Below are 27,991 nucleotides of genomic sequence, written 5' to 3' on the forward strand. Positions count from 1 at the left end.
TGAACCCCCCCCCCCCCCCCTTCACCCACAAATGTGGTAATCTGGTTCTCCAAATTGGAGAAAGACTGCTTTCCCTGAACTGAATAGGAACTGAACGGGGACTTTTCAATTCAACAACTTAAAGTGGGCCCCATTTGTTTGTTTTTCATGAATGTTCAAAGCTGTTTATTTTCTGTGAAGTTTAATAATAATTTTTCACAAGTTTAGTAAAAGCAAAGCAAAGTTACTATATTTACCCAGGGTATCTGGGCTAAGCTCAAGAACTTGTTTCCAGCCAGGCCCTGCTCATAGAACATTTCATGGTAGTGGTTCAATGCCTTGCTCAAGGGCACTTCAGCGGTGGTAATTTTAACGTGTCGGACCGCTGATTCGAACTGGCGACCTTCCGGTATCAAGACCGCTCCGCAATCCGTTCGGCCACCGCTGCCATCCGCTGCTGTCCATGTTTCTTGTGCATATTACTCTTATTGCCTTCCTGCTTGGTCCGGCCTTATCGCTGCTTGCAGCGATCCTTTTCTAGTCTTCTTATTATTAAATTACATATTAAATATTTTATTGAAGATAAAAAGTTATGTCTGCTATATCTCAGCTCTTTGGAACATATGTATTAGAACTCTACTTGTCCATCAGAACTTCACGACCAATCAGTTACAGCATTATGTGCAGGTCTCACTGACCAGCGGCTGTCAATGGCCAGTCTGGCTACAACACACTTGGCTGTGGATCAAGTGCATGTTAAGTCACTTATGAGCTACAGGTAACTAACTTTGTCGTTTGTCATACAGTACCTAATCTAACTTGCATTACAATAGTTTGATTTATGTGACATATTTGTGGTAGGCCCTACCGTGTTATACACTGCTGTCGCCACTGACATCAGGGATGTCGTTGATGTGGATCATGATGTTAATGTGACTTTGCCAGTTTGCCACTAGGTTTGTACATAATTCACGCACCTGTTTTTTCCCCCAGTTTTGTTTATTCAACATCAGGGTATACAGTAAATCAAGTAACATAACGCACATACACACCCATACGGAACATACCAAAAAGATATGTTTACATATAAATGTCATATAACCACCATTATGCAAAATAGTGTGGTAATTCACACACCTGCTGATAATATTATTCAACATGATGCTAAATATATAATATTTCGCTACGCTACATAATTAATTATTTTTCCAAATACAGTATATTATGCATTGCATGCCAAGCTACCACGCTGTTTAACTCCATTTCTTTTTCACCATGGTGTTGCACCAGAGGGGGTGCTCACACCACACCAACTGGAGAACACACAAACCTTACACTTCACAGAGAGTATGATCCATTTGTATATACTGTACACATACTATACTGTAATAGATTATGTGGTGTGGCAATGTATAGATATTTAAGGCACATACAGTATGTTCTGAAATGTTAAGTCTGAAAAAATAAGAGTTTCTGTTGTACAACTTGAAAACAAAAATGAGGATCCAGCAGCCTTATCTGATGAAGGCTGTATAGCCGAAATATTTGTGACCGTGATCTGTGTGACTAGGCATATGAGAGAATAAAAACAAGAAAATGGCTTTATATGCAAGTGTGACGATCTTATTAGGATAACACACCAGAAGTGGTCAGATCACGGAGGGATCAAAAACAACTAAAACGTGAACACTGACTGAACCTCCTCTTGAAATCTGTAATGGGAGATTGTGATTTATTTTTTGCCAAGCTAAAATTCAGTCTAAGGGCTCCTCTAGTAACCCCTTGAGTCCATGCAGCTTGTGACAGACATTACCATCCTCACTAATAGGGCTTAAAATTGAAAAGCTTAATTTAAAATCATTATTAGTGCTGGAATTGGGGTGTCTCTTTTACAGATCAAGAAAGAAACCACAAAAAAATGAAGGACAAAGCAGCAGGAACAGTTACTGGTAAGTACATCCATGGCAATCCTGGAGGAATCAAAGAAGCCAATAGTCTGGTCTGCAAGTCGTTCCACAACCAAGGCCCTAAATAAGAGAGACACGCTTCTTTTTCCTGACCCAGATTTTGAAGAAGGCACGACATATTCACAGAATGTATTAAACAACAGAGAAGTTTTTATGTGCAAAGTTGTCATTTTGGCCTGAGGTTGGTTGGTTCTAGATCTAGAGGAAAGGTCATGGGGGCACTCAAATGACTAGGAAGCCATGCTCATTCCACCCATTAGATTTGAGATGTCTTGTGTTTGAATTAAGAGCAACACCCTAATTTATGCTCCATCTCACGTTAGTGTCACATGCTGGAACCTACGAGCTCACAATGTGTCACGGATGGGCCACGTTGTGATCTTGTAGGTCTGCCATTTTCGGCATGCGACACCATCGTGTGACAAACTATGATTCAGGCTTAAGAGTGCTATAGAGCAGTGGTTCCTAAAGTGGGGTCCGGGGACCCCTAGGGGTCCTTGAGGGACTTCCAGGAGGTCCCCAGCTAAATGATGATTAGGAATGTTTACACTCTCTGAGTTAAATTAACTTTGATTTTACAATATAGTGGGGTCTCAGAGATAGAAATGCCATTAAATGGGGGTCCGTAGCCTAATTCATGTCAAACTGGGGGTCCTTGAAATTAAATGGGTTGAGAATCTAATTAGTCTCTAGAGGCGGGGCTAATTAGTGTCAGTTTGGGGGTCCTTGCCATGAAAAAGTTTGGGAACCCCTGCTATAGAGGAAAAGACACGAGAGGTCACCAGAATAAGATATGTTCATCCTCCAGGGAGTATGTGCAAAGACAATTTCTTAGCAATCCAGGAAGTAGTTTTCAAGATATTTAGTTTCGGTCCAAAGTGTTGGACAGAAGAACCGATGGACTGACCGACAATGCTTCCTTAAAAATAAATATTTTAATTTGTCAACCAAATCTACCAACTTCTAAAAATGAACAACATTATGCTATCTGACACAATGATAATGTTTTGTTCAAATTATTTACTTTAAAAACAATCATATTCATAAACTTTCATATACTCGATTTTTTGGATTTTGCATTGTTCTGATGAATGCAAAAATACAGATCTATTCGAATGTATCGGTATGCAAAAACTGGCCAAAAGATGTATTTGAAAATGTATAATATTTAGAGCACCTCATTCTGGTTCAAGTGGTTATATCAGGTCAGAGTATTTTGAATAAAAGAGTAGGCTATAATAAGTCCTATTAATGGATTATTCCCTCATACTTGTTATGTAAACAAAATAGTTAGACACCAAGGGAGAAGGGGGGGGGGGGGGGGGGGGGGGTAGACATGAAGCATGTGAGAGAATAAGAGAGAGTTAAAGAGAAAGCTGTGTTTTGGGGTGGGTGGATGACAGCCTCTGGCTCTGCATTGCTGACGAAAGCTGCTTAGCTCCTCAGTTGCTATGGCGACCAGCGAGGGCAGCCAGAGAAAAAGAGGCAAAGGGGAGGGGCGGTTTGAAGGGAGAAATAGAGGAGAAAGGGTTGGATGGGAATGCTAGGCAGAGGGAGGTAGGAATAGACAACTGACAGAAAAACGGAGGCAAACGGAGGCGAAGCCAGCCTTTCTGAGTGGAAGAATAAAAGATCTAGAGGTGAGAATTAATAACATCTCAGTCAGCGGATAGGGGGGAAATTACTGCAGTAAGTGATAGGGCCATAGAGAAAGGCGAGGGAGGCAAATACGCAGAGAAAAGATGGATGTACAACCGGAGAGCGTCGACCCCCCGCCTGACGAACCCCAGCCTGCTGGCAAAATCCGAAAAGGATTCAAGCTTTTTGGCAAACGCAAGCCTGGTAGCATCTTCTCCATCCGCAAAGGCGAAGGGAACAAACCATCCATTGCCAGGAGCAAAACCCTGGACGGATTAACAGAGAACTCCGCACCGGTTTCAGAGCAGGAGCCCGAGAAGGAGCTGGAGACGGAGCAGGAGAAGGTGGCAGAGGCGAATCCAGGGGAAAACGGGCAAACTGAGGAGGGGTCGTTTGGGGAAGATGGCGTTCTGGCTGCCTCGCCTCCTCGCATGTCCATTTGCTCCACCACCTCTAACAAGTCCCTCGGCTTCCTGTCGTTACTGCGTGGAGGCCGCAGCCGAGGAGGAGGCGACCGCCGCGTGCAAACGGTGTCCCATCCCGCGGGCCGACAACGGCGTGGCCTGAAGAATCTCTTTGGCGGCGTGAGTTTTCGTCAGAAAGACAAGGATGGAGCGACACCGCCTAGTCCTCTGCTCATGTCATCCCGCACAAACAGCGTGGAGATCATCAAAGAGCAGCTGGGTCTCACCCCCAAGCCACCGCCTCGCTGTCTGGATGACCCCGATTCAGAGAGTGAGAGTGAGACAGAAACCAGTGATCCAGAGAGCCGCTTGACACCACAGGACAGCCCATCAACGACCCTATCAGAGGCACCTGCGCGAAATGTGAGTGAAATAACTGAAGATGTACCGCCACCTGTACCCACTACTGCACCGCCTATGGAACCAGGTGAGACCAGTTTGAGCAACCTGCTTGCAGACATATCATCTCTCCTGACGTTTGACTCGATCTCGAGTGGCGGAGACTTCATGGCGGATGTGGAAGCGGAATGGGGCAAAGTTAGCCCGGTGCGGGCAGGAGAGAAGCTCCCGGTGCCAACTGTATCATCCAAACCTGCATCTCCTTCTGTCAGTGCCATCACCACAGCGAAACCTTCTTGTCCACCTGCCACAACTTCTACGGCAAAGCCAATCTCTGTAAGCACTTTTCCCATTACCCAATCCGCCTCCACCTCTATCATTACAATCAAACTTTCCTCTTCAACCACCCCTTCAATTAAATCTAGTGCAGGCCCTACTCTGGCCTCTGAACCTACTTTTGCAAGCTATTCAACTCCTGTAATGTCTTCATTTTCAAAAGGATTTCCTCCCTTCAAACCAGCCCCTACCACCATAGTCACAACAAAACCTTTCACTGCACCCATAACATCAACAAGCTATTCTAGTCCTGTAATGTCTTCCCCCTCTGTGATAACTATTAAACCCACCCCATGCCCTGCTTATGTTACTATCACAACCCCTTTTGTCATACCTCCTGCCACTGTACTTAGCACTGCGACTGCCAAATCGACTCCAGAGGCTGCTCCAAATATTGTGAGTAAACCTTACCCTGTAGCTACACCAAAATTTGCAATGAGCCCTTTAGCGACACCCAACATTACACCAGTAAATAAACCTATCCCTGTAGCTACACCAAATGTTGCAATGAGCCCTGTGGCAACACCCAACATTACACCAGTAAATAAACCTATCCCTGTAGCTACACCAAATGTTGCAATGAGCCCTGTAGCAACACCCAACATTACACCAGTAAATAAACCTATCCCTGTAGCTACACCAAATGTTGCAATGAGCCCTGTAGCAACACCCAACATTACACCAGTAAATAAACCTAGCCCTGAAGCTACACCAAATATCGCAATGAGTCCTGTAGCAAAGCCCAACATTGCAAGTGTTATTAAACCAAGCCCTGAAGTTACCCCACCTCCAACCATATCTAAATCGGCAGTGGTGACCCTGAGCAATGCAACTCCAGTTCTTTTTACTACCACTACACCAGCTAAATCGGATGCCTCAGCCATCCAGGGCTCGTCTTCCTACAAACCTAACATAACTCCAGTTGCAGCTGAATCTAAAGCCCAGACGTCACTGTCATCCGACTGTGCTGTGACATCTCAACCCCCCACTCCGGCCCCAGTTGCCTCCTCTAAGATGCCAACTTGTCCCAAGGCTACCGCTGCCCCAGACTCTCCATGTGCAGCCCCTCTCCAGCCTAAACCTAGCCCTGGCCCACTGGGCCTAACTAAGGATCTTCCATCCTTGGTCCCTACCCCAGATCCAGTAACAAAGGCTCCTCTTGATGTTGCACCTACTCCTGCTCCCATATCCTCCACTAAGCCCCAACATGTGCCAACTTCCACCCCTCTTTCTTTAGAAAAGACCACTACCCCTTCTTTTGCAGCAGCTTGTTTAGATAAGATGCCCCCTGAGTGCATAACAGCCCCAGCTACCACCGCTCATGCTACTGTCCCTGTCCCCATCGCCGTACCTGCCCCTACTCCACCCCTCCCTTCCTACACCCCCACTCCTACACCAATTTATCAATCTGAAACTCCTCAATTCAAATCTACTGCCCCCGTCCTCATCACCCGTCCTGCTCCAACCCTGTCACCTTTGCTTGGTGAACCCCTGACCTCCTCTGCTAAGGTCAAGGCCAATGGTCATACCAACGGGGGATTGGTAATCCCAAATGTCATGGATAGCCAGGGAGGCCAGACTGTATCCCCTAAATATGAAGAACTGATAAATGAGTCCCGCGCAAACATCCAGGCCCCGAGCAAAGAAAAAAGGACACTCAGTAAAATCCCTGTAGTTGGAGGGGGCAGAGGAGGAAAGCTGCCCCTACGTGACAACCAGCATGTTGACGATGGGAGCGATGGGAGCTTGGACCCACCAACTCCGGTGATGGAGGAGCGGCCACGTCTTGACCTGCAAGAAGCACGTGTTAAAAATCGAATCAGTGATTCTGAGGCAGGAGTGCCTGCCTATAAGCACATCCAAGAGGAGAGTCAGAGTCAACCTCTCCAGGCTAAGGTCGTCAGCGGATTACCACGTGAATCAAAGATCCCCGTGAAGCACGGGGCTCAGTCTCACCCAGCATCCCAAATCCCTCAAGCTAAAGAGCCTCCCCGTACCAAGATACCAGTGTCTAAGGTCCCTGTGCGCAGAGCTGGTAATAAGCCTGCAGCTGCAAGCATGAGCAGCCAAATTAGAAAATGAAAACAATGGACAAGATCAACAAATACCACAATTGTGGCTTTGACCATCGATCTTAGTTTTGTCCAATGCAACTACATAAGCATCCTTTTGCTGACACGTCCTTCTTTGCTGCATTTATTGTCTCGTCTCTCTATCATTTCTTGGCTTTCACAACTACACCATGAACAGTGAAACATGCATGCAGAGGAGAGAGGAGGGGAGGACTGACAGCAACTCAAGCACAAAACATCTCTGTCGGGGGCCAAGAGCAAAACAAACCCAGCCTGGCTCCTTATTGGTGCTGGGTTAAATACCGGACATGAACTCAGGTAGGCTTCAAGGGCAGACCTGAACACACGACAACATCAGAACTAAAGATAAGCAAAGCAAACGTTCTTTGTGGGAAAATGTAAGTGTACAGACAGTTGCCAACACAACATAGGTGAGTGCCTTTTTAAAGGGTGCTTTTCCTTCTGACTTTTGTAGGACACTTTTAACCTTTGTTACTTTTTTGTAGAACCTTCAAATGTTTTTTTTGTCTCTTTGATAATTCTACTAGTCTTTTTTTTTTTTTACCTCAGTGCTGTCATGAGCAGAGCACCAGCCTCTCCGTGAAATAATCTTCACAGCAACATTCACATTCCACAACTGTATTTCTATGTAGCAGAAAATGTGCCATTATAACCCAATATAGGGTCACCCTATATTCCAAGTGGGTTTTTTGTTGTTATTCCTTACCCTATACCGTTACCTCCCTCTCCTACTGGACAAACACAGTCAAATGCCACTGTGAGCCATGCAGTGAGAGTCTGATTGTGCTCTGTCTGAGGTGGACAGTAGAGAAAAACTGGAATTTGGAGTCAGATGCTGCGAGGAATGCTTGGATAAGAACTTCCACTGTTATACAGATGTGTATCATTATCCTTATCCCACGCTGTAGTTGTCCTAAAGATGAGAACAATATCCGTATCTGTATTTCTCATCTATGTCGTTCCCATTTCCTATTTAATCAATAAAATGATATGAGTACTCCGTAGCAATTTGACACCTGTTTTCAATGGCCTACTGTATCATATTTAGCGTTTGTTTCCCCCATCTTTCCTTTCTAAGATATGGTGAGAATTTACTGGGTTTGTGTTTGTGTGAGCCACTGGGAACTCCAGTACGTGTAAAAACCTACATAAGTATACTGTAGGACAAGGGAGGGCTTCTCAAATATAACTGCTCCCCGGGCACTATATTATTAATAGTGTCCACTGCTCCATCGAGGACAAATGTCATACATGTATGTATGTGCAAATGTACAATGACAACAAATACCTCAAAGGACTGGAGACTACATTATTAGTGTGGTTGCCGATAGGCAAACAGACTATTGGCCTTTTTTTCTCTCTCCTCTGATTAGATTACACGCTCTACCTAAATTAAGGCACCTTTTTGCCCTCATATGATTGGACAATATACGGTGAACTATAAGCAACCACACTCGCAATTCCCCAGGATTGCACACACACACACACACACACACACACACACACACACACACACACACACACACACACACACACACACACACACACACACACACACACACACACACACACACACACACACACACACGCACACACACACACACACACACACACACACAATGTTTTCATCAGGACCTGTGCATTGGTAATCTGAGTTCCCAGAAGTTTTATTTGCATTGGTAAAAAGCACCATTGTCAGCTAACAGACTAATCAGTTGCTAGATAGAGTTTTATGTAGTCACATGAAAGAAGTCCTGTGATGTGTGACAGTGCAGTGCTGAAATACTTCAATTTGCACGGGAGAAGTACACAAGTATCCCAAACATTTTCATGCCAAGGACCCCAACATTGCTACAGCATGTGTTACGGACCCCCATCTGTCTATAATTGCATGTCCAAATTAGATTGCAACCAGGTTGAAAGTGGTTAAGGCCTGAAGGAAGGGAGAGAAGGGGGGGGGGCGCTAGCATTTTGTCTGTTTCAGCAATACATTTCCGTTCAGGCTTGCCATGTAGAAATGGTGGCATTCCACTGTCTTCCTCTTTGCAAGCTCCATCCATGCTCAGTGACCCGATTAGCCCATGCATGAATGTCAGCAGAGCCTCAGCCAATCAGCTGTCGGAGAGAAACACAGTGAATTGTGGTCAACTGTGCTAATCAGGAAAAAGATGTTTGACAAATGTGTCAGAGCTATTCTTAGACTAGTGTGTACTGTATACTATGAACACACACACACACACACACACACACACACACACACACACACACACACACACACACACACACACACACACACACACACACACACACACACACACACACACACGAATAATGTGATTTGCACACTTCAATGTCTTATTGGGATAGTTCAGAATATGCATTGTGTGTGATCTAATTGCAGAAATGTGGAGGAGCTGATAATTATTCAAAGTGAGGGGAGAAGAATGGAAATGCCATTCAGACAGAATAAATACTTACAGAGAAGTTCTTTGTTCGTTGGTAATACAATTAAAATTAACCGTCCTTAACCAACAGGCAAGTAAAAAAGGAGACTATTAGCTGTGTTGAAACTTTACAAATTCCAAAATTGGCCAATATTTTAGAATACATAATGTGTTTTCTTTTAACATCTAATATTTATGGCATTTCTAAAGTGGTTCCACTGCAAGAAAACCTGACAACTCTCCAACTCAGGCGCAATCCATCGTCATCACTGACGGACGGATGCCTATGATGATGAAATTGATTTTAGCCTGGAAGGAGGGGTCAGCTATACCGGTGTGCCCCACACACACCTGACCTTTCAACTCTCCTCAGGCCAGACCTTTTAGCGAGGTTGAAATAGTTTGAGGTTCGGAGGGCTGATCTGAGTCAGGAGGGGGTCTGGTGTTGGGAATCAGGACGGAGACACATTGTTTTTATAAATAAAGCATTACATACGGCAACCACACAAATAGACCCTCTGTTCGCTGTGCGACGCCAGAGGATATGAGGAAGAGAAGAGAGCTTCAACACTTTGGCCAGGAAGAACACGAGGACTTTACCGCATCGCCTTCTGATATACGTCAGGGGCAAAACAGAGTGAAAACAGCCTGTTCCATAACCTCACAATGATTAAGGAACAATATTAGCTCCAGGCTTCGTCTCAAGACTCAGTACTGATGTGGGATCCATTATGTAATGCTGGCCATTTGGGATTAAAAGGAACCGATTATATTGGAATAGGGCTGTGGCTATCCATTATATTCTTAGCAAATTATTATTTTCATTATGCACAGATTTTATTAATTTACATCCCAAAAATACCAAAATAGTGTTTCACATTTTCTTTTTGAGGGGAGATAGCCTCTCCTATGTCCAGCTTTTGGTGTGTGTAACCCACATTTTGTCCTAACACAAACATTCAATTCCATTGACAATGAATGGACAATTTTGAGTGTTTGTGTAAACACACTGCCAATCTGACCAATGTCCTATATATCTATCTGTCAGTCCTATTTGGGTGTAGCTGCTTTGGGAACTCCTTATATGGTTATGGCTTAGTCATAGTGACTTTAGCCATGGTTCACAAGACGCTCGTCTATCACAAGCGTCATGGCGGAATTTCAACCTATTTTACGCCCTTGCTCCATTTACAACGTTAACGTCTACAGAAACTTTCAGATTTCAAATATAAAGTGCTGACCCCCGGGCCACAATTTTGCTTGTGCAGGTAAATGGAGCAAGTGCGAAAAACAGGGTGAAGTTGTGTCAGGGCTATGGTGTGATAGGAGCGTGGCGACTTGGTCTGCCCGCACGCCGGCCGGTCCTCCCTACAATATGTTTAAGTGTCCTCCCTTATGCCAATAAATTATCTCAAAATGTCAAAAAAAACAAACAAACAAGAAAAAGGAAAAATAGCAGATCTAGAAGCTCAAATCACTAGAAGGGCTATTTTGTTCGTTGTACGATGAAGTATATGGGGAGGGAGGGGGGGGGGGTTATCTTTCAGTATGTCAAAATGATTTATTTCTACAAAGGATTATACTTATTCACATTTTACAAAGTAGGCTACTACAATGTGTATGTATTTCAAATTATTTTTAATTTAATTATTGTAGTGAATCTCTTCATACATTGCAGATAGACCGTATATCTGTTGTTTTCTCAAATGAAAAACCTATACCTATATATCATTTTGGAAGAAAAAAACAAGATGACCCCCCACAGGTAGAGCTGGTTGCTGAGGGTAAACTGGGGGATCACGTGTTTGGCTGTGATGAATTACGTCATGCGTTGTAAAAATCTCCTGCGTGGCAGACAGGAAGCTGTATACAGAGATCACATGATGCCTGTTCATTCATTATAATATGTGCTCCTTGGTGTCTGTATGTAGGTAGCAGAGCTATTCTGTTCCGGCACACTGGTACACTGTACTGTGCGCTGTAAAACAATTTCCATTGCCAGATTTGCCACTGAGTGGCAATGAAGTGTGAAGACTATAATCGAATAAAATCATTCCTGCAAGCCCTGCTCATATCATGTCAAGGTGAGATTCTGAGTATTCTTAGTTTAACCACATGAACCCTATTCTGGGGCAAACATTCAGAGAAAATAGCAGATCTAGAAGCTCACAATGCGATGTGAGTGCATACTAGGGTTCCAGCGGTTAAAGAAGAGGTTTCATCAATAATTACTACCTCTGAAAGCTGCTCACATGATTTCCCAGTGTTTTCATGCCCGTTACTGTGATAACTAAACACTGGCCACAGGCTTTTTGGATATTCAACTCTTGCAGGTTCGTCACAAACTGTTTCAGCATCGTCAAGGCTACTATTTAGCCTAAGAAAATAGTCTTGTCCCACATAATGTTTTACAAATTGCAACATGCATAATGCACTGAGGCAGTCAGGGACCGGGAAAAAAACACACACATCTTCTGGCGCACAATTATTTTCAGATGGTGGTCTTCAACCAAATGCATATCAATTTGGGGGTCCTTGACGGGACAATGTTTGAGAACCGCCGGTGTACTGGATGCCGTTTGTGTCTGCCTTTAGTCCGTCTACCTCTGGAGGGAGGATGTGCTTCCTTAGAGCCTAATTTAGCATGCTTCATTCCACGTTTCCATGCCAACCCCACTAGGTCAACCAATGAAAGGCTGTGAGAACAGGGAGGAGGGGTTTCGATGCAAGAAGGCCCTAATGAGTGTGTTTACAGAAAGTGCCCATGCATGCAAATAGAACAATCATTAATTGTGTGTTCATTTTTGGCAATTAACTGTTTTAGCATTGATTTCTTGAATTATCTAAAAATCACTTCATTTTGTGCAAGTTGAATCATTAAGTAATCTACCTTTAATGTTTGTGTGTAGTACTGTTCAAAGGTCCATATAGTAGTAGTTTAATATACAGACATCTTGGTAGTGACTGTAATCAACCAGCAAATGGGCTGTGGCATTGCAACATATTGTAAGACAAAACATGAATCTCCCACTGAAGTCAGCAAATGGGTTATGAGTTGTGGGATGTTAAAAATACAGATGCACCAGAACCCAGATATGATCTCTGAAGAATCAGCACAAAATATCTCTGCAGTGGGAATACCAGGCAGGAGAAAAATCAACGAGATATTAACCACTTAAACTCTAAATACTTCATTGACCCCTCCAGGGGTCTGTTGTTGGCCCCCTCCTTTCCCTTGAATAATATAATGTGTCTGCCTGTGCTTCGAGGGAATTGCACCCAGTGTCATTATCGTGGTCAGCATCCTGGTACCAGTACTGTGGTGTCAGTATCGCGGTCAGTACCCTGGTGTCAGTACCCTGGCGTCAATACCCTGGTGTCAGTAGGATTGTGTAGGATTGTGCATGCAGTCTCATGCCATAGTTCTTGTCCAGCTTCCGATAATAACAGGTCACTCTGGCCTGTGCACTTTTACGCTCAGTGGTAAACATAATGGCTGCCTGCTCCAAACACCATGGAAAAACTCTCTTGCTTGTATTATCAGTTTATTCTTAGAAATTCTAATAGGCCTACAGTTGATTAATTTAATATTTGGCAATCAATTCAGTTTTTATAAAATGTATTCATGTATTTTCAAAACACAAAATGTGGTAAAATACATGGTTAATTTTCACCCAGGAATAAAGGATACATAACTCTCCAATGTTAAAAACATAATCACTGGCCTTAAGGCATAACCTGATGAAGTTGGCTAATTAAAATGCAGCAGATGGGTATTCTGGACGACCTACTGTAAATGAGGCCATCCATTCACACACAAGAGAGAAAAGGTGTTGAATTAGCAGTGTATAATTGTGCAAAAATAAAGCAATGGTAGGCTAAGCAACAACCCACTCTGTCTGCTCGTTGTCCTTGTTCCAGCTATGCAACAATACTGTACAATATCAGTTATATTATATATATATATATATATATATATATATATATATATATATACTATAGTGTCCATTAAAATAACCGCCATGTTTGTAGTACATATATGAAATGTAATCAAAATGTCAGGACTCAGGAGCTTGTTTGTCAGGCTTGTGGTGAGATCCAGTACAGACTACAGAGGATGTTGTTGTCATGCATTGCTGTGGACTGAGATCCACTGTACAAGGTCACAAGAGGCCTTGTAGAGAGTCACCCAGGGGGACGCTACGACACATCTGCTCTGTAACCTGAGCTACTGTCCTCACTCTCTTCTAGCACTCTGTCCAGAAACAGAAAGCATGGAGGTTGCAGAACCAACTATCTGCAGTTTTGCACTGCTGTCTGTGCAAATGTCAACACATTTAATCAAAACAGACGACAGTCACTTTAACCTGGGTTGCACACGCTTTTGTCTTTCGAGTCACAGGCGCATTTCACACAAAAAAATCCCAATTTAGCTCTTCTCCAGTCTCACATGTAAATTATAGCTATTATTAAAACAAATGTTGTCTTGAGAAAATGAGAGATAAGCACTCTAATAAGAATTAGAGTGGAGTTTTCATTTATCATCCCAATTAAGTTAATGGGGAGACATTGATTCCAGGTAGTGTTGAATACAGCTTTGCGAAATAATGAAAATTAAAAATATTGCATGTACCGTTAAAGCCTCACTGAGGCTTTAACTGAGCTGGGAATGTGCAGTATCATTTTCAAATAACTATTTCTAAGTTATATACTAGGCACATGAGACAGCTAGGTGCTTTGTTGAGTAAATCAAAGCAAAGAAAGGCATTACAAGCAAACATCTAATGAACACTATAGATTGTTGTGAAATCTTATCTACATAAACATGTAAGTTTATAAACATGTAGGCCTATATAAACATGTATTTCTCAAATATATTTGAGAAAATATCTTCTCAAATATATTTGAGAAATACCCTGCAAATTCGTGAATATGCATCACTCAGGATTAATTATATTATTTTCTAACACATTTGTTTGGAATTGGATTATTAGAAGAATTTACAGCACCATTTCAGTTTAAATGAAAAGAATATATTTGCAATGAGGACCTCTGCTGGTGAATAGCTGGAAGAGCATGTGTACCGCAGACTGTTGACTGCTACATTGTACATGATCATCAATCACTGTGGGCTGTGGTACAACATTGCCTGACTTCTAGAGCTTGTAGATCAGTTTTTCTTCTCTCTTTTTTCATCCACCGTGAACTAGGCTACATTAAGGGGCTGGTGGTGTATGATGTACATGGTACATCATATTCCAGGTACCATGCAACAGCAATGACACTACAGCTCCTTCTAAAAAAAAGGAAGAATATTCTGCAAAAGTTAATTTTCTTCCGTAATATAATTCAAAAAGTGAAACTTTCATATATTCTCAATTCATTGTGCATAAAGTGAAATATTTAAAACCTTTTTTTTGTTTTAATCTTGATGATTATGGCATACAGTTCATAAAAATCTAAAAATCCCATAATATTAGAATATTTTACGAGACCACTAAAAAAAGGATTTTTTAATCCAGAAATGTTGACGATCTGAAAAGTACATTAATGTATGCAGTAGGTACTGTATCCAACGATGAGGACCCCAGGCCCAAAGATGTCCCCCTGGCAACTGTTTCAACTTTGGGTCAGCCTACATGTAAAAGTGCCCAAAGTTGAAGGGTAGAGCTTCAACTTCAGCTACCCAGTACCCAAGGTTGAAGCGCCCTTCAACTTTGGGCACTGGATAGCTGAAGTTGAAAGCTTCAAATTCAGCTACCCAGTACCCAAGGTTGAAGCCCTTCAACTTTGGGCAGATCTACAAGCTTGTAGTGCGGCACTGAGTGCCACGCTACGAGCTTGTAGATCTGCTATTTTTCCAGTGGGGTACATTGAATCACTGGTCCTGGGTCAATCCAAGGGCCTACCACTCCACTCTCTTGATATGTTGTTCCCCAACTCTTGGAGAGTATTTAGGCCTTTTACTGGAGGTCCCAGCCCCTAAAATGACCCCAGGAGGAAGTGTTGACCTTTACTGAATTGCTTCAGTTTGAGTTCATTTGAGCACCTAAATTCAGATTTGGGCACCGTAGCATGTGGTTTTTAAGTGGTGGGCCTCGGGTAAAGCCTACATACTCTCCAAGAGTTGGGAAAGAACATATCAAGAGAGTGGAGTGGTAGGCCCTTGGCTTGACCAGTGGATGCAATGTACCCCACTTTGAGGTCTTAGGCCTAGATTTAGGGTAGGATTGAACCAGTCGCCCTGTAGCCATACAAAGGCCTAGGGTTCCCAGATTGTAAAATGTTGTTCCTCCATCTTGGGAGAGTATGTAGGCCTTTCACTGGACCTCCTAGCCACTAAGATGACCACAGGCCCACCACTTAAAGACCACATGTTAGGGTGCCCAAATCTGAAGTTAGGTGGTCAAATGACCTGAAACTGAAGCAATTCAGTAAAGGTCAACGCTTCCTCATGGGTCATTTTAGGGCCTAGGACCTCCAGTAAAGGGTAAAATACTCTTCTTGGTTGTGGGAACAACATATCCAACGATGAGGACCCCAGGCCAAAATATGTCCCCCTGGCAACTGTTTCAACTTTGGGTCAGCCTACATGTAAAAGTGCCCAAAGTTGAAAGAAGGTTGTCAAATGAACCGAAACTGAAGCAATGGTGTAATTGTGCCCAAATCTGAAGTTAGGTGGTCAAATGAACTGAAACTGAAGCAATTCAGTAAAGGTCAACACTTCCTCATGGGGTCATTTTAGGGCCTAGCAGGGCCAGATTAACCCCATGAGTGCCCCTGTGCAGATCATTTTTTGTGAATCAAAGCATTAGGAGTAGGACTATGGACTAGAGCTAGCCTAATGTGTAACATTAATTATGAACCCAGTACAATAAATTACATGAAAGAAAACAGAATATGATTGGATTTTTATTTAAAAATCCACAAACAAAAGTGCAGTATAGGCTACTGTTGTCACTACTGTTGTCCCCTATGGGGACAAAAGCTGTATATAGGCTAGAGGTGCTCCGATCACGTTTTTGGGGGCCAATACCGATCACCGATTTTTTTATTAAGTAATCGGCCGATACCGATGTTTTGTATTATTTGTATTTATTTTTGTATTATTTTTTTTATTTTTAACGTATAAAAAAAAACTGGCACCCGCGGTCATTTTCCGCTGACCTGAGCGGGGCTCCCTAGCCTGGTGAAACCACTCTCCCTGCTGGAGGAGCTCCCATGGCATGCACCCTCGAGAGGAAAAAAATAAATTCAGCCTACCAATGTTGTGGAGCTTGATCACCTCCTCCTTTCCCCAATAAATCCAAAAGTAGTGTGAATACTTCCACGCCTAATTACTGAAGGATAAACTATCAGTCTTCTCCAAAATCTGTCAATCTTTGTCGTTACTCAGCACGTGTTGACAACGGCATGTAAACAGAAGCAGTGTGTGTCACACCAAAAGTGGTGACCTATAGAATCCTGTACATTAGAATCATCACCCCTACACCTCTAAGGCCTAGTACACACTACTACACAGACAGCAGAGTCACAGCTGTCATAAATTAATGGTCTTGATTGCCTATGCGTTCAAGAGCACAGGCTCATTATTTACATAGGTGCTGGCTGCTGGCAATATGCACATTTCCAAGCAAGTTGGATCAAGGACACACTAGTAACAATGAAACTAGAAACTAGAAACTGAAGCAATTTAGTAAAGGTCAACGCTTCCTTTTTGAACTTTTTAAACAGAATATAAGACCAGAACCAAACGACCAATTAAAAGGTTTGATTATTACAGTCTGCTTGAGGTGCAATGCTTGGTATAGGTAGCATCTGCATACAGCATCCAGAGCCATGACAGCATCCTACTGCTTTTAAAGTGTCACACACCACGCGCACACGCGTAACTACTGACTAGCGATGTTATAATTTTCCCCCAACAACAATGTCAGCTTGAGCCACGTATAGCGCAATGTGATTAAAAAGCATCGATCATATAACTTTGTCAGATAAATTATGCAAATTCACGATACCTTTCTTGGTCCAAGAAAAGTGTTTTTAGCTTTTGTTATTAAATATCTTTGGATGATGTGTCGCAATCTCATTATGTTTTCCTCCACGGACATGAAAGAAAACTGATCTAAAGTAATAAACGTAATTCATTAGAATCGATATATCCACCCAGGGACGAAATCTTTTCATAATCCTCATGGGGGCCCGTTCCCCCCCCCCCCCGCAGCCCCCGCCCCCCATCATTGCACATAGGCTATACAAAAGTATAAAAAGAGGAACGGTGGCTGTGCTGCCTAACTTGTATAGCCTATATACTAATCTACTAAGAAGCAGAGTACAGTAGGCTACTGTATGCATGCATACCTTACCTAACTGGCAGGTTAAGCACCCAGATTAGCATTTCAATGCCTGATCTGCATGTGTACAAGGGACAGGCAACGCAGTCCACCCACCACCACCCCCCGCCCCGGACAGTGAGGAAAACAGACGTGTTAAGGTGTCAGACTTGGATGGTTAGAGCAGCGCGATTACATACAAAGTCAATGCAAGCGAGAATTGCGCGAACGGGCGCGACCTGATGCGACACAAACGGGACGAACCGAGGTGAATATATATTCAGGTCCAATTCCTCATGGGGGCCGAGATCCCTGGTCCAATTCCTCATGGGGGCCCTGGCCCCCCGGCCCCCACAGACTCTACGTCACTGTATCCACCCACCCAGTAATAACAAGCACATACAATTTACAGGCAGGCCAGATGCTGTCATTATCCCAAATGGAGAGTAAATCAAGCAGGCGTGTGATGTCAGCTGTCAATCACTCAACTTGGGCTGTAGGCCTTCATACAGGTATTTGACATATGTTATGGTTTTCTTGTAACTTTTTGATGCTGTTCCTGGCTGCTTTAGGTTCCACCAGCATATAAAATCTATTCTAAAACATTTTAATAATAATTTCGCATCTTTCTTCCATAAGATAGGGAGGGCTAAGAGCCCTTCACAGAGTGTGAGTGAACCCCATCACACCTGGTTCTCTCACCATCATGCTCTGCAAACCAGTCAGTGACCTGCAGGTGGAGGCATTGACTTTATTCCACATCCATCAACATCTTTCTTGGTCTGTTTGCCACTGGAACTCTTGGTGGACCACACAGTACAATTAAGAATGTAGGCTACACAAAATTACACCTTTACAGAGAGAAGCCTGGTTTCAGTGCACTTGTTGTGCCTCTACAGTTCAGAGGTGTACTGTAGCGATGAGTTACTTGAGTACTGTACTTTATTGAGTATTTTGTATTTTTGGATACTTGGGAGGACTTTCAACTCCACTACATTTCTAAGACAAATATTTTTGTGGACTTTGACTCCACTACATTTCTTGTTGTTTATAATTTAATAGAGCAATGCATTGATAAGAAAAAGGAAATGTACTTTGTAATTTGTACCATTGAAAAGTATTATTTAAAAGCATGTACTCCAGTACTTTTATTTCAAGTACAAATTTGAAAGAGAACATCATCCTGTTGTTGAAGTTGCAGCTCTTTGATCAAACATAGTGGTCTTTAACAGAGGAAACACATTACCAACACAGCTTGCTTCATTTATATGGAATTTACTGTATGTTGCTGTAGTGTACACTGTAAAACCTATAGAGTAAGAAAATGTAACTAAAAGTTTGCTAAACAAAAATGTGGTTGCTTTTGCACACCCTCTCATTTACAAATGGTTAAATTAATGCTGATACTGTGTTGGGCTGCATAATTAATAATAATGTACAGTACCGTATGAGTTTAGTTAATATAATTAATCACAAAATACTGGGATATCAGCAATACTGAAACTTTGTTCCACCTGTTGCTATAAAATGTGGTTATTAGGGAAAAAAAGAAAAAAGAAAAAAAACCTTTATGAAATTATAAAATTATGATTGTTCTTCAAATCATCCATTGAAGCAATCACTGTGGCTTACATGGGGTCACAATATCTAGCAATCTATCTGCATTATTATTTTAACCCCGTGGTTTTGGCAACTTGTGTATCTTTACAAAAATATACATTTAATAATACTTGCATAATCATCACAGTTCAAACCTTATTTTGGTTTGTCAGGGATAAGTGTGTGCATTAATTATATACATACTGTATACGCTTAATGTCTTTAGTGTAAGGTGACAGGATGAGGACAGCTTACAAAGCCCTGTTTAAACAGCTTCAGTGGTTCTTAAAACAAAGGACCCCCAAATGTATTTTGCCACGGACTCCCATCTGAAAATACTTTCTTTTGTTACCTAATATAAGAGTAGATTTCTGTTAAACATTTTCAAACATATTCAAAATGATATAACTTTGTTTATTTCAGAACTAGAAGCACACAACGCATCACACTGCGACACGCTGTAAGCTTGTAGATCTGCTATTTTCGAATAGCCGCCCGCAATAAAATAGGGTTTATTTACTATTGGCGCGATATTTACAAATTTCACTGGGTACCCCTGGACCCTCCTCAAGGAGCTCATTAAAGGGATGTGCTTGCACACTGTTTGATGTGGAATCCTTAGCTTGTGTTTCAAAATGTTCCTTGTAGTGCGGTTGAACATCAACATCAGCTGCATACAGGGGAGGCAGTGGGGGAGGTGCTAGAGCGGCTGCTTGGGAACCAGAAGGTTCCCGGTTCGACCCCCAGCTCCCCCTGGGTTAGTGTCAGAGTGTTCATCAGCAAGGAGGCACTGAACCCCTAAACGTCTCACAATGAATAGGTCGGTTTTGCATGATTTCCTTTGCTGTCAGTGTGAATGTAAGGCACACTGTAAAGCACTTTGGATAAAGGCACTACTGTATATACAGTAAAGTAAATGTACTATTTACTGATGAGAATAATCTTCATCACTGTCAACCATCCCACACTGGAGCTTTGGTATATATGTTGATCCTTTTATTTGTATTAAAATTGTGGAAAGGGCAGCATACCGTATGCAGGTCTCTGTATGAAGATGGTTGGTTGTTCCAAAATTAGATATCCACCTTTTAAAAATGTATGCAATCTCTTCCAAAATACACGATAAGAAAAAGATGAAAAACGACTCAGGAAAAACTGTTGTTTGGTTGGCTGTTCAACTTTGTCATATAAAAAGTTGTAAAAAAACAAACAGCTGCACATACAACATCCATACTGGATCTTTCCGAAAGGCAGCAAATAGCACCAGAACCATGCCCAGTGTCACTCTGGGCAGAGATCAGCACGTTACACCATGAAGTGCATGTGTCCTTCTGCACCGGTGACGATGACATCCATCCAGATGCGCATGGCCTCGGGGGAAGGTGCCACCATGTAGAACACCCTGTCATGGGTCTTGACACTGAAGGTCAGCGACGGGTTGGGGCTCTTGGGTATGTCAAGTACATGTAATTACAAGAGAGGATGCGATAATGAGAACGAAGACATGGCCAGGCAGGTGGTGGGTGGACGGACGGATGCAGCAAATAGAAGAAAATCAAAGAACAGGAAGAGGAAGAGATACAGTATACATTTCAGCATCGATCAAAGCAAGACTGAGTGCTTACAGTAGTGACTTTCAACCTTTTTAATTCCAAGGACCCCCAGTTTGATGCATGCATTGAAGAGGTCACGGGTACCCAGCCTTTTTTGCTCCATGGACCATTAGTCGTAGTCAATATTTTTTGCAGAACACCGGGTGGCATCATCAAGCATGCGTGTGTGGGAGCAACGATCAACAGAAATATAGAGGAAAATCTCCCATGAGGGTCCATTTGGTTTGTAACTATCAACCATTTAGCCGGGGAGCCCCTGGTACCCCCTCAAAGACTCCTGTTGAGAACCAGTGGTTTACAATATCTATACAAAGATACAGAACATGAGAAGAAAGTTGAATTTGTTTACCTTGTGTGCATTCTTTAAGTGGTCATAATAAACCTCTTCTATGGCTTGGAAGTATATGACTCCTTTCATCTTGGTCTCGTGCTTGTCTGAAGCACAGAATACACACCGAGTTTAGAAAGTTAGAAATTGAAAACTGCAGTTGCATATTGCAACTGCAGCTTAATCTTGATTTCAGTTGCATCTTTTATACATGAGGAACAGAAAACTAAATAGGTGTAGAAGTCATGTAAATGCATATAGAGGCTACAGTTGTATTTAATAACATTGAAGAATGGTTGGGGATAGATACAGAAATGAATGTAGACCTTTCAGAGAGACAGAGGTTTCCGGATTCACCTGCATAGTAAGTCAGTGTCCGTCGGTTCTGATCAAAGACGAACCAGCGTTTCTTCCAGGTTTTGATCTTGCCACCCATTTTGACCAGGAAACCTCTACAGGTTTTGTCTGTGATGGCCAGATGAAAGCAGGCAGCTGGGTTGTGGCCAGCCGCCTCAATGTGGCCGTGAAGATCAAAGTCATCTTTCCTCACAGGGAGGTACCGCGTCAACAGTCTGGACTGGGGGGGACACCGTGAGATTAAACGTAAAGATATAAAAATGCAACCATAACATTGTGTTCATTTGTTCATAGGGGGGGGGGGGTGCAGAATGTCATGCATTCATGACATTCTGAGATCCTCACCTGGGATCGTTGTTTCTCCCGTAGTTTCACCTCCCTCTCGACAAGCTTCTGCCTCCTACTCGTCTCCTCTTGTAGCCGTTTCTCCAGATCCTCCCTTCGTCTGCGTTCTTCCTCCAGAGCCTGCCGGCGCGCCTCCATCTCTCGTTCCTGTGGGAGCAACGCAGACAAACAGCTTCACACGGATTCAGAGACACTGTGCAGGGAAAACAGCAGAGGTAGTGCGTTCTTGGGTTCAATCCCTTTAGCATTGTATTTGTATTAAACTGTACTCTTCTGTGCTTTCTTTGCAAACTGTTAATAAAGCATTACACACGCACACGATTGACAATAGCTGGGCTTATATCATGCCTGGGTAGCTACAGTATAACTCCAGGTGAAATTCCAACATGACTTTAACCCTAGCTTGCGGCTTTAATTACCCTGTGTTCTAGGAGTCTCTGCTTCTCGACCTGGGCCTCTCGTAGTAAACGTTCCATCTCCTCGAGCTTTGCCATATTGGTCGTGCTGGCGCTGCGAGGAAGAGAAGGATGGATATCACAGTGTTTTGAAATTGGCTGTGCCAAAATATCTTTTAATGTCAAAATGACAAACCAATAATGTGATGACAGGTGTTAGTTTAACAATGAGAAAAGACCAGTGTTAATTTTGACAGAATTTCTTGATTCAGTTTTAGTCATAGTCTTTTGAATAAAATTTGTTTTAGTCATATTTTAGTCATCTGAAATGTTTTAATCTAGTTTTAGTAGACTAAATATAAGATTTTAGTCGACTAAATCTACAGTTGATTTTGACGACAAAGATATTTTGGCAGGCCTTGATGGCGCTGTAATGCCTGATTTTATTATTATTAAATAGCTGATTTACAACTCACAACATGCTAGATACCAGAGCACAACCAAACATAAAATTACTTGTCTTTTAGTTCTACTGGAGCTCTTCTATACTAGTCCCCCCCCTAACATTTTAGTGTAGTTTTGACGAAATTGGCAATACATTTAGTCATAGTTTTAGTCATCAAAGCGTAGCTTTTATAAAAAAAAATAATAAAAAAAATCGTCAGTGAAAAGGGTAGTCGACAGGCATTTTTCGCCACGTTTTAATCGACGAAATCAACACCGGAAACGATGATGACAAAATGTGGAGGCTCTACAGACCTGGATATGTTGTCCGGGGAGCACGCAGAGAAGCTGGTCTCCAAGCTGTCAGAGCTGTCCACGCTGACGGTGTCTGAGGTGTTGAGGCTGTTGTCTGCATATGAGAACGGCTCCAGAAACACGTTGTTCTCAGACGCTGTCCTGCTGTAGTAGTCGTTACGTTTCTGTCTGTCGTCGTTCATGTACAACATGTGACTGTTGTTGCCTGCTAATATGAATACCGAAAACGTACAGATCAAGTTGCCGCCCATTTTCATAGAGATTATTAGATTTGTATAGCTTTCAGATATACGTGCATAATTCATTTTCCATTTTTTTCATTATGAAGAAAAAAAGGGAAGCTCCGCACACTCAAATCTGTGCACAATCAATATGTTTATTTTGCAAGCTCTCGGTCTACACTGACCTTCTTCAGGCATCATTATTTTTTCATTATGAAAAATGGAAATTAATTATGCACGTAATCGCATACAAAACGAAAGCTATACAAAATAATGATATGTTCATAGTTCATTTCTCTAAAGCCATGCGTTTAGACCGGGGGAAAAGGTGTATAGCGTGTCAAGCAATTTATGCACACAAGTTATCATGCATTTGTTTTCTTAAAAATGTCGATAAACCATGACAAGAATATACAGTAGTTAAAGGAAAATTTAATCTGGACGTACTCTTGATCATCCGCCGGGTGTTCAGATCCCTGGAGGAGAGAGTGAAGCCTTGAGGGATGAAATTCCCACAGCTTGAACTCTGGGACAGAGGCAGGTGAGGCTACACATGGGACAGAGTAAGAACACACACCGTGGTCAAGAACTGAGGAAAACATCCCCTCTGTTTTATTGGTCCTTCATAGCTCGGTGGTTCTCAAACATTGTTCTGACAATTAATTCAAGTTTTATGACAGCCATTGTAGATCATCTTGCTCAAATGTCACACTGAACCTACTACTGTACTTGGTATTTGTCTAATGGGGCTTAAATAAAAAGAGTACCCCCTGAACTCACAATGCGTCACGATGCAACGCGTTGTGAGCTTGTAGATCTGCTAAGATTATTTATATATTTGACAACTTTGTAGCAGAGTATTTCTACATTACAGTATTGATTGAAAGTGAGTTATTTTCCACCACTGCTGCCTGTGCGTGGGTGGGTTGACCTGGCTGCCAGGTGGCTGGTACGTGGCTCACCTTGGGAGACAGGCTGCGTCCCAGAGACCTGCCGTAGGGAGTGAGGAGCTGCTGACTGCGTCTGTGAGGTAGGCTGTCACTCAGGTGACAGGAGGAGGAGCTCTCCCTGCCGCCGCTGCGCCTCCTTTCCTTCAGCGAGTGCAAGTGCTGCAGCGGGTCACAAACAAAGGAACAGTGAAACACGGCGGCCAGTGTTGCCATGTCCGCTTATTATAAGCGACTTTGGGGCTTGCTTTTCTGTGAAGTCGCTTGTAATTATTGGTTCGTTGTGTCCGCACTGGCTCAGGGTAGAGTGGCCGGTAGAGCTGTCGGATGGGCAAAGTGTCCTTGATCAAGACGCTGAACCCCTAATTGCTCCTGATGTGCAGAACAGGTTGGTGCCTTTCATGGTTTCCTCCGCCATCTATTTGCGTGCATTTATGTTTCTATTAAGAGCGTCTGCTAAATGCCTTTGTAAATCCTAAAAGTGTAGTTGCTAAATCAGTGGTTCTTAAACATTTTCATGGCAATTATAGGACCCCCAGTCCGCAGACATCCCATCTGATAATATATTTAGTGCAAGGGACTCCCACCCCCCATACAAGATTTGGATTGAAACTTGTTTTCATAGACCTGGCTGCGTATTTCTCTCACAACGAACTGGCAACACTGAACACGGCATATTCCATTGATCCTCCACATCCACATGTGCCATAGGATGGAGCCAATCTAAGGAATTTTATTTTCCCAGACATTGTCCTTCATGTTGCTGTCCGTGTACGGTGCGTGCTGACATTTGTTAAAGGAAAAAAGAAAAGAAAGACAGAGACAGACAGACATCATAGACATTTATATAGTCATTCATTTCAGTGAGGTGCTGTTCTTGTGACACACAAGCGCCCTCTGCTGGTTAGATTACGCATGAGCTGCAAGTGAATCGTGTGAATGTTTTATTCTTACCTCCTTAATGGCCCCAGGGTTGTTAGTGAAGGCCTGGCCCCCAGAGAGGGCTGCGTACTTTCCTTCCAGAGAGGCCAGGTTCTGCTTCTCCTGTAGACAAGGCTGTTGTTTATTTATACTTCCCCGGGAAAAGTCACATACACACACGTGAGCTGCAGGCTATCACCACGTTGAGGAGCGCTACTGGGCCTAATCAGTCTATCAGGCTATCACCACGTTGAGGAGCGCTACTGGGCCTAATCAGTCTATCAGGCTATCACCACGTTGAGGAGCGCTACTGGGCCTAATCAGTCTATCAGGCTATCACCACGTTGAGGAGCGCTACTGGGCCTAATCAGTCTCTCTGGGGTGGGACCCAGGCTATCACCACGTTGAGGAGCGCTACTGGGCCTAATCAGTCTCTCTGGGGTGGGACCCAGGCTATCACCACGTTGAGGAGCGCTACTGGGCCTAATCAGTCTCTCTGGGGTGGGACCCAGGCTATCACCACGTTGAGGAGCGCTACTGGGCCTAATCAGTCTCTCTGGGGTGGGACCCACACAAGTGAAAATAGCAGATCTACAAGCTCACAACGTGTCGCTTCGCACCACATTGTGAGCTTGTAGATCGGCTATTTTCACTACTACTTACTACTTATTTTGTTTTCTAATTATGGAATTTCTTAGATTTTTCTTTTATTTCTTCATGGAATTACTGAAAAAAGAAAAAGAAAGATTTTGGGAATGTTTTATGAAAATATTTTGAAATAATAATAGGTACCGGTAATTAATAACAAAGTGTAGAAAACAAAAAAAGTGACCCAGTGTTTGGAAAAGAGTGGTTCAGTGGTCAGTCATTATGATGAATGGATAACAATTTATAATTTAGGCATTTAGCAGTCGCTCTTAATCCAGAGCGATTTACAGTAAGCAAGAACAAAAAACATGGTAATGCATCATATACAGTACATAAGAAATAGTCATCATGAATCATACGTAAGCTAAGAACCTAACAGTGGAATTCTTATATAATGAAACTATGCATAATGCATATGTATGTCTACATAAAATGCTATCTAAGTTACATAAGTTGAGCCTTTGCATACGGTTGCATACAGGTTGATCAATATTTGCATGCAGGGAGCTTTCATACAGTATACCTTCTGAAGCATGATGAGCAAATTGTTTTTCTCTTTCTGGAAATGCTCTTTTTCTTGTTGAGTTTGAAGGGCGATCTGAGTGGATTGTCTCTTCAGCGCCAGCATCCTTTCCTATGGAAAGCAAAACAAATACTGTAATTGACGCCAGCAAGATATTGGAGAACATTCACAAACGAACACCAAAGAAGTGGCTGTTTTAGAAGTCAAATGTATTTATTTAATTTAAATCTAAAATATATTTTGCCCCAGTATATAATAGTACATCCAAGGCAGAATTGTCTATTAGATACATGACGTTCCGCTACTACTACTGCTTCCTTTGATAGTGTTTTGGTACCCTGCATTGGTACATGCAAAACTATTTTATTTATGGATGGGGGAACTTTTCTTTCCATTCTTTGTGAGGTAATTCCATGTTTTTGAGGATTTATTTCTCACGACATTAAACTGTTAGTTGAAAGTTACCAATTATTATCTGCAAGGACTAAATTATTAAATTGAATTATTAACAGGCTCTAACCCACCCTTATGTTTGGCTTTGCTATTGTTTTGAAATATACTCTTTCTTTTGTTGTTTTGCTTTTGTACTCAGAAACCGTAAACAGCATGCTAAATATTATTTCATGTTTAGAATTTCTGGTATTGATTATTGCTGTCATTTGTTCATGCTTTGTGCCTTAATCATTCAACAATGCTGTAGTAATAATAACAACAAATCATGCCAAGTGAAACGTTTCCATGTGGCAAGAGACAAATAAAATATTCTATCTTCGTCTTTAGTAGATAGCTTTTGATATCTACAGTCCTGTTAAAAGCATAAAAGCATACTTTCCCCTCGATAGAAGTTTAAAATAGTGTGTAAAGTACTAAGCAAAGAGGGGCATATGGTACTTGGAGCGCATTAGGTGCTCTCTTGGGGATAGTAATCCAAATCTTGGGTTTCTTCCATCTTTGCCCTTCAGTTTTTATAGACCCATTTACAAAACGTCTAAAAGCCTTTGTGGACAATCTCTTGAAATGATGCTGTAAATAGAGAGAACTGAAACCTGTGATGTCTCCAAATGCTCCATAGAGAATGGATAGATGACAGGAGGTGACTGAGTGGTTCTTTTGAATTTCTTGTGTTTAATGTAGTCATTAAACCTCACTTGGCCTCACAAGTTTGTACATTAACATTTAAACATATGAAAGCAGGTTATGAAAAGCACCCTTTTCAGAAAGAATGATGCTTTTTCCCCTCCACCCCAAATCTGTTTATTAAATGTCCAGAATAGGAATGCAACAGTTCAAATAGTTGCATATCATGTTGCATTAGTTTTGGCCTTAATCGTCTGCAGGACAAATTGAAAACATCCTAGAGCCACTGATAATGGACTGCATCTGCATGCATTTTTTTAAATCTGTCAACACTGTATACTATATCAACTCAGCTGTGCCCAACATCTCTGGTGTGAAATGGTCAATATGGGCAATGGGCTTGGTACCAATAGTCTTGCAGATGAATTAAAATTCTTCCCTCTCAAATTCCTTGATGACTATGATCTTAATTTTGTTCGGTACATCACTTTTTGTCAGACAGATTTGTCTTCATGACATTAGTGTAAGAAGAACATATTGGCAGAATGTCATTGCATACATGCATGCGGTTCATTGAGGGAGTTCCAAATGGGCCCTTTCATGTCCGTAACTCTGAAAGTGTAGAAACGGACCAACCATTTGTACACTACACTCACAACCATTTG

General features: G+C 42.3%; 2 protein-coding genes across 3 annotated transcripts in view; one reads left to right on the top strand and one right to left on the bottom strand.

Annotated features, from left to right (window-relative positions):
- Positions 1 to 3,688: 3,688 nt before the first annotated feature.
- Positions 3,689 to 6,805, top strand: LOC306928118 (uncharacterized protein; the record flags this gene model as incomplete). Its single annotated transcript, XM_079508039.1, has 3 exons — positions 3,689 to 4,618; positions 4,660 to 4,723; positions 5,286 to 6,805. The coding sequence occupies 3 exons, from the start codon at positions 3,689 to 3,691 to the stop codon at positions 6,803 to 6,805; spliced, it is 2,514 nt and encodes an 837-aa protein (XP_079364165.1).
- Positions 6,806 to 18,636: 11,831 nt separating this feature from the next.
- The window catches only part of phldb2a (pleckstrin homology-like domain, family B, member 2a), a 28,946-nt gene continuing 19,591 nt past the window's right edge, over positions 18,637 to 27,991 (bottom strand). For both annotated transcript variants that reach the window (XM_079508247.1, XM_079508248.1), the window contains exons 10-19: positions 26,250 to 26,360; positions 25,112 to 25,201; positions 24,173 to 24,319; positions 23,658 to 23,757; positions 22,990 to 23,197; positions 22,255 to 22,345; positions 21,836 to 21,982; positions 21,491 to 21,710; positions 21,155 to 21,240; positions 18,637 to 20,638 (exon numbers count right to left, since the gene is read on the bottom strand). In XM_079508247.1, coding sequence (XP_079364373.1) covers positions 20,498 to 20,638; positions 21,155 to 21,240; positions 21,491 to 21,710; positions 21,836 to 21,982; positions 22,255 to 22,345; positions 22,990 to 23,197; positions 23,658 to 23,757; positions 24,173 to 24,319; positions 25,112 to 25,201; positions 26,250 to 26,360 — 1,341 coding nt within the window. In that variant the 3' untranslated portion in view covers positions 18,637 to 20,497. The remainder of the gene's footprint in view (positions 20,639 to 21,154; positions 21,241 to 21,490; positions 21,711 to 21,835; positions 21,983 to 22,254; positions 22,346 to 22,989; positions 23,198 to 23,657; positions 23,758 to 24,172; positions 24,320 to 25,111; positions 25,202 to 26,249; positions 26,361 to 27,991) is intronic.

This window comes from Electrona antarctica (genome assembly GCF_951216825.1).
Source record: "Electrona antarctica genome assembly, chromosome: 8".
Lineage (NCBI taxonomy): Eukaryota > Metazoa > Chordata > Actinopteri > Myctophiformes > Myctophidae > Electrona > Electrona antarctica.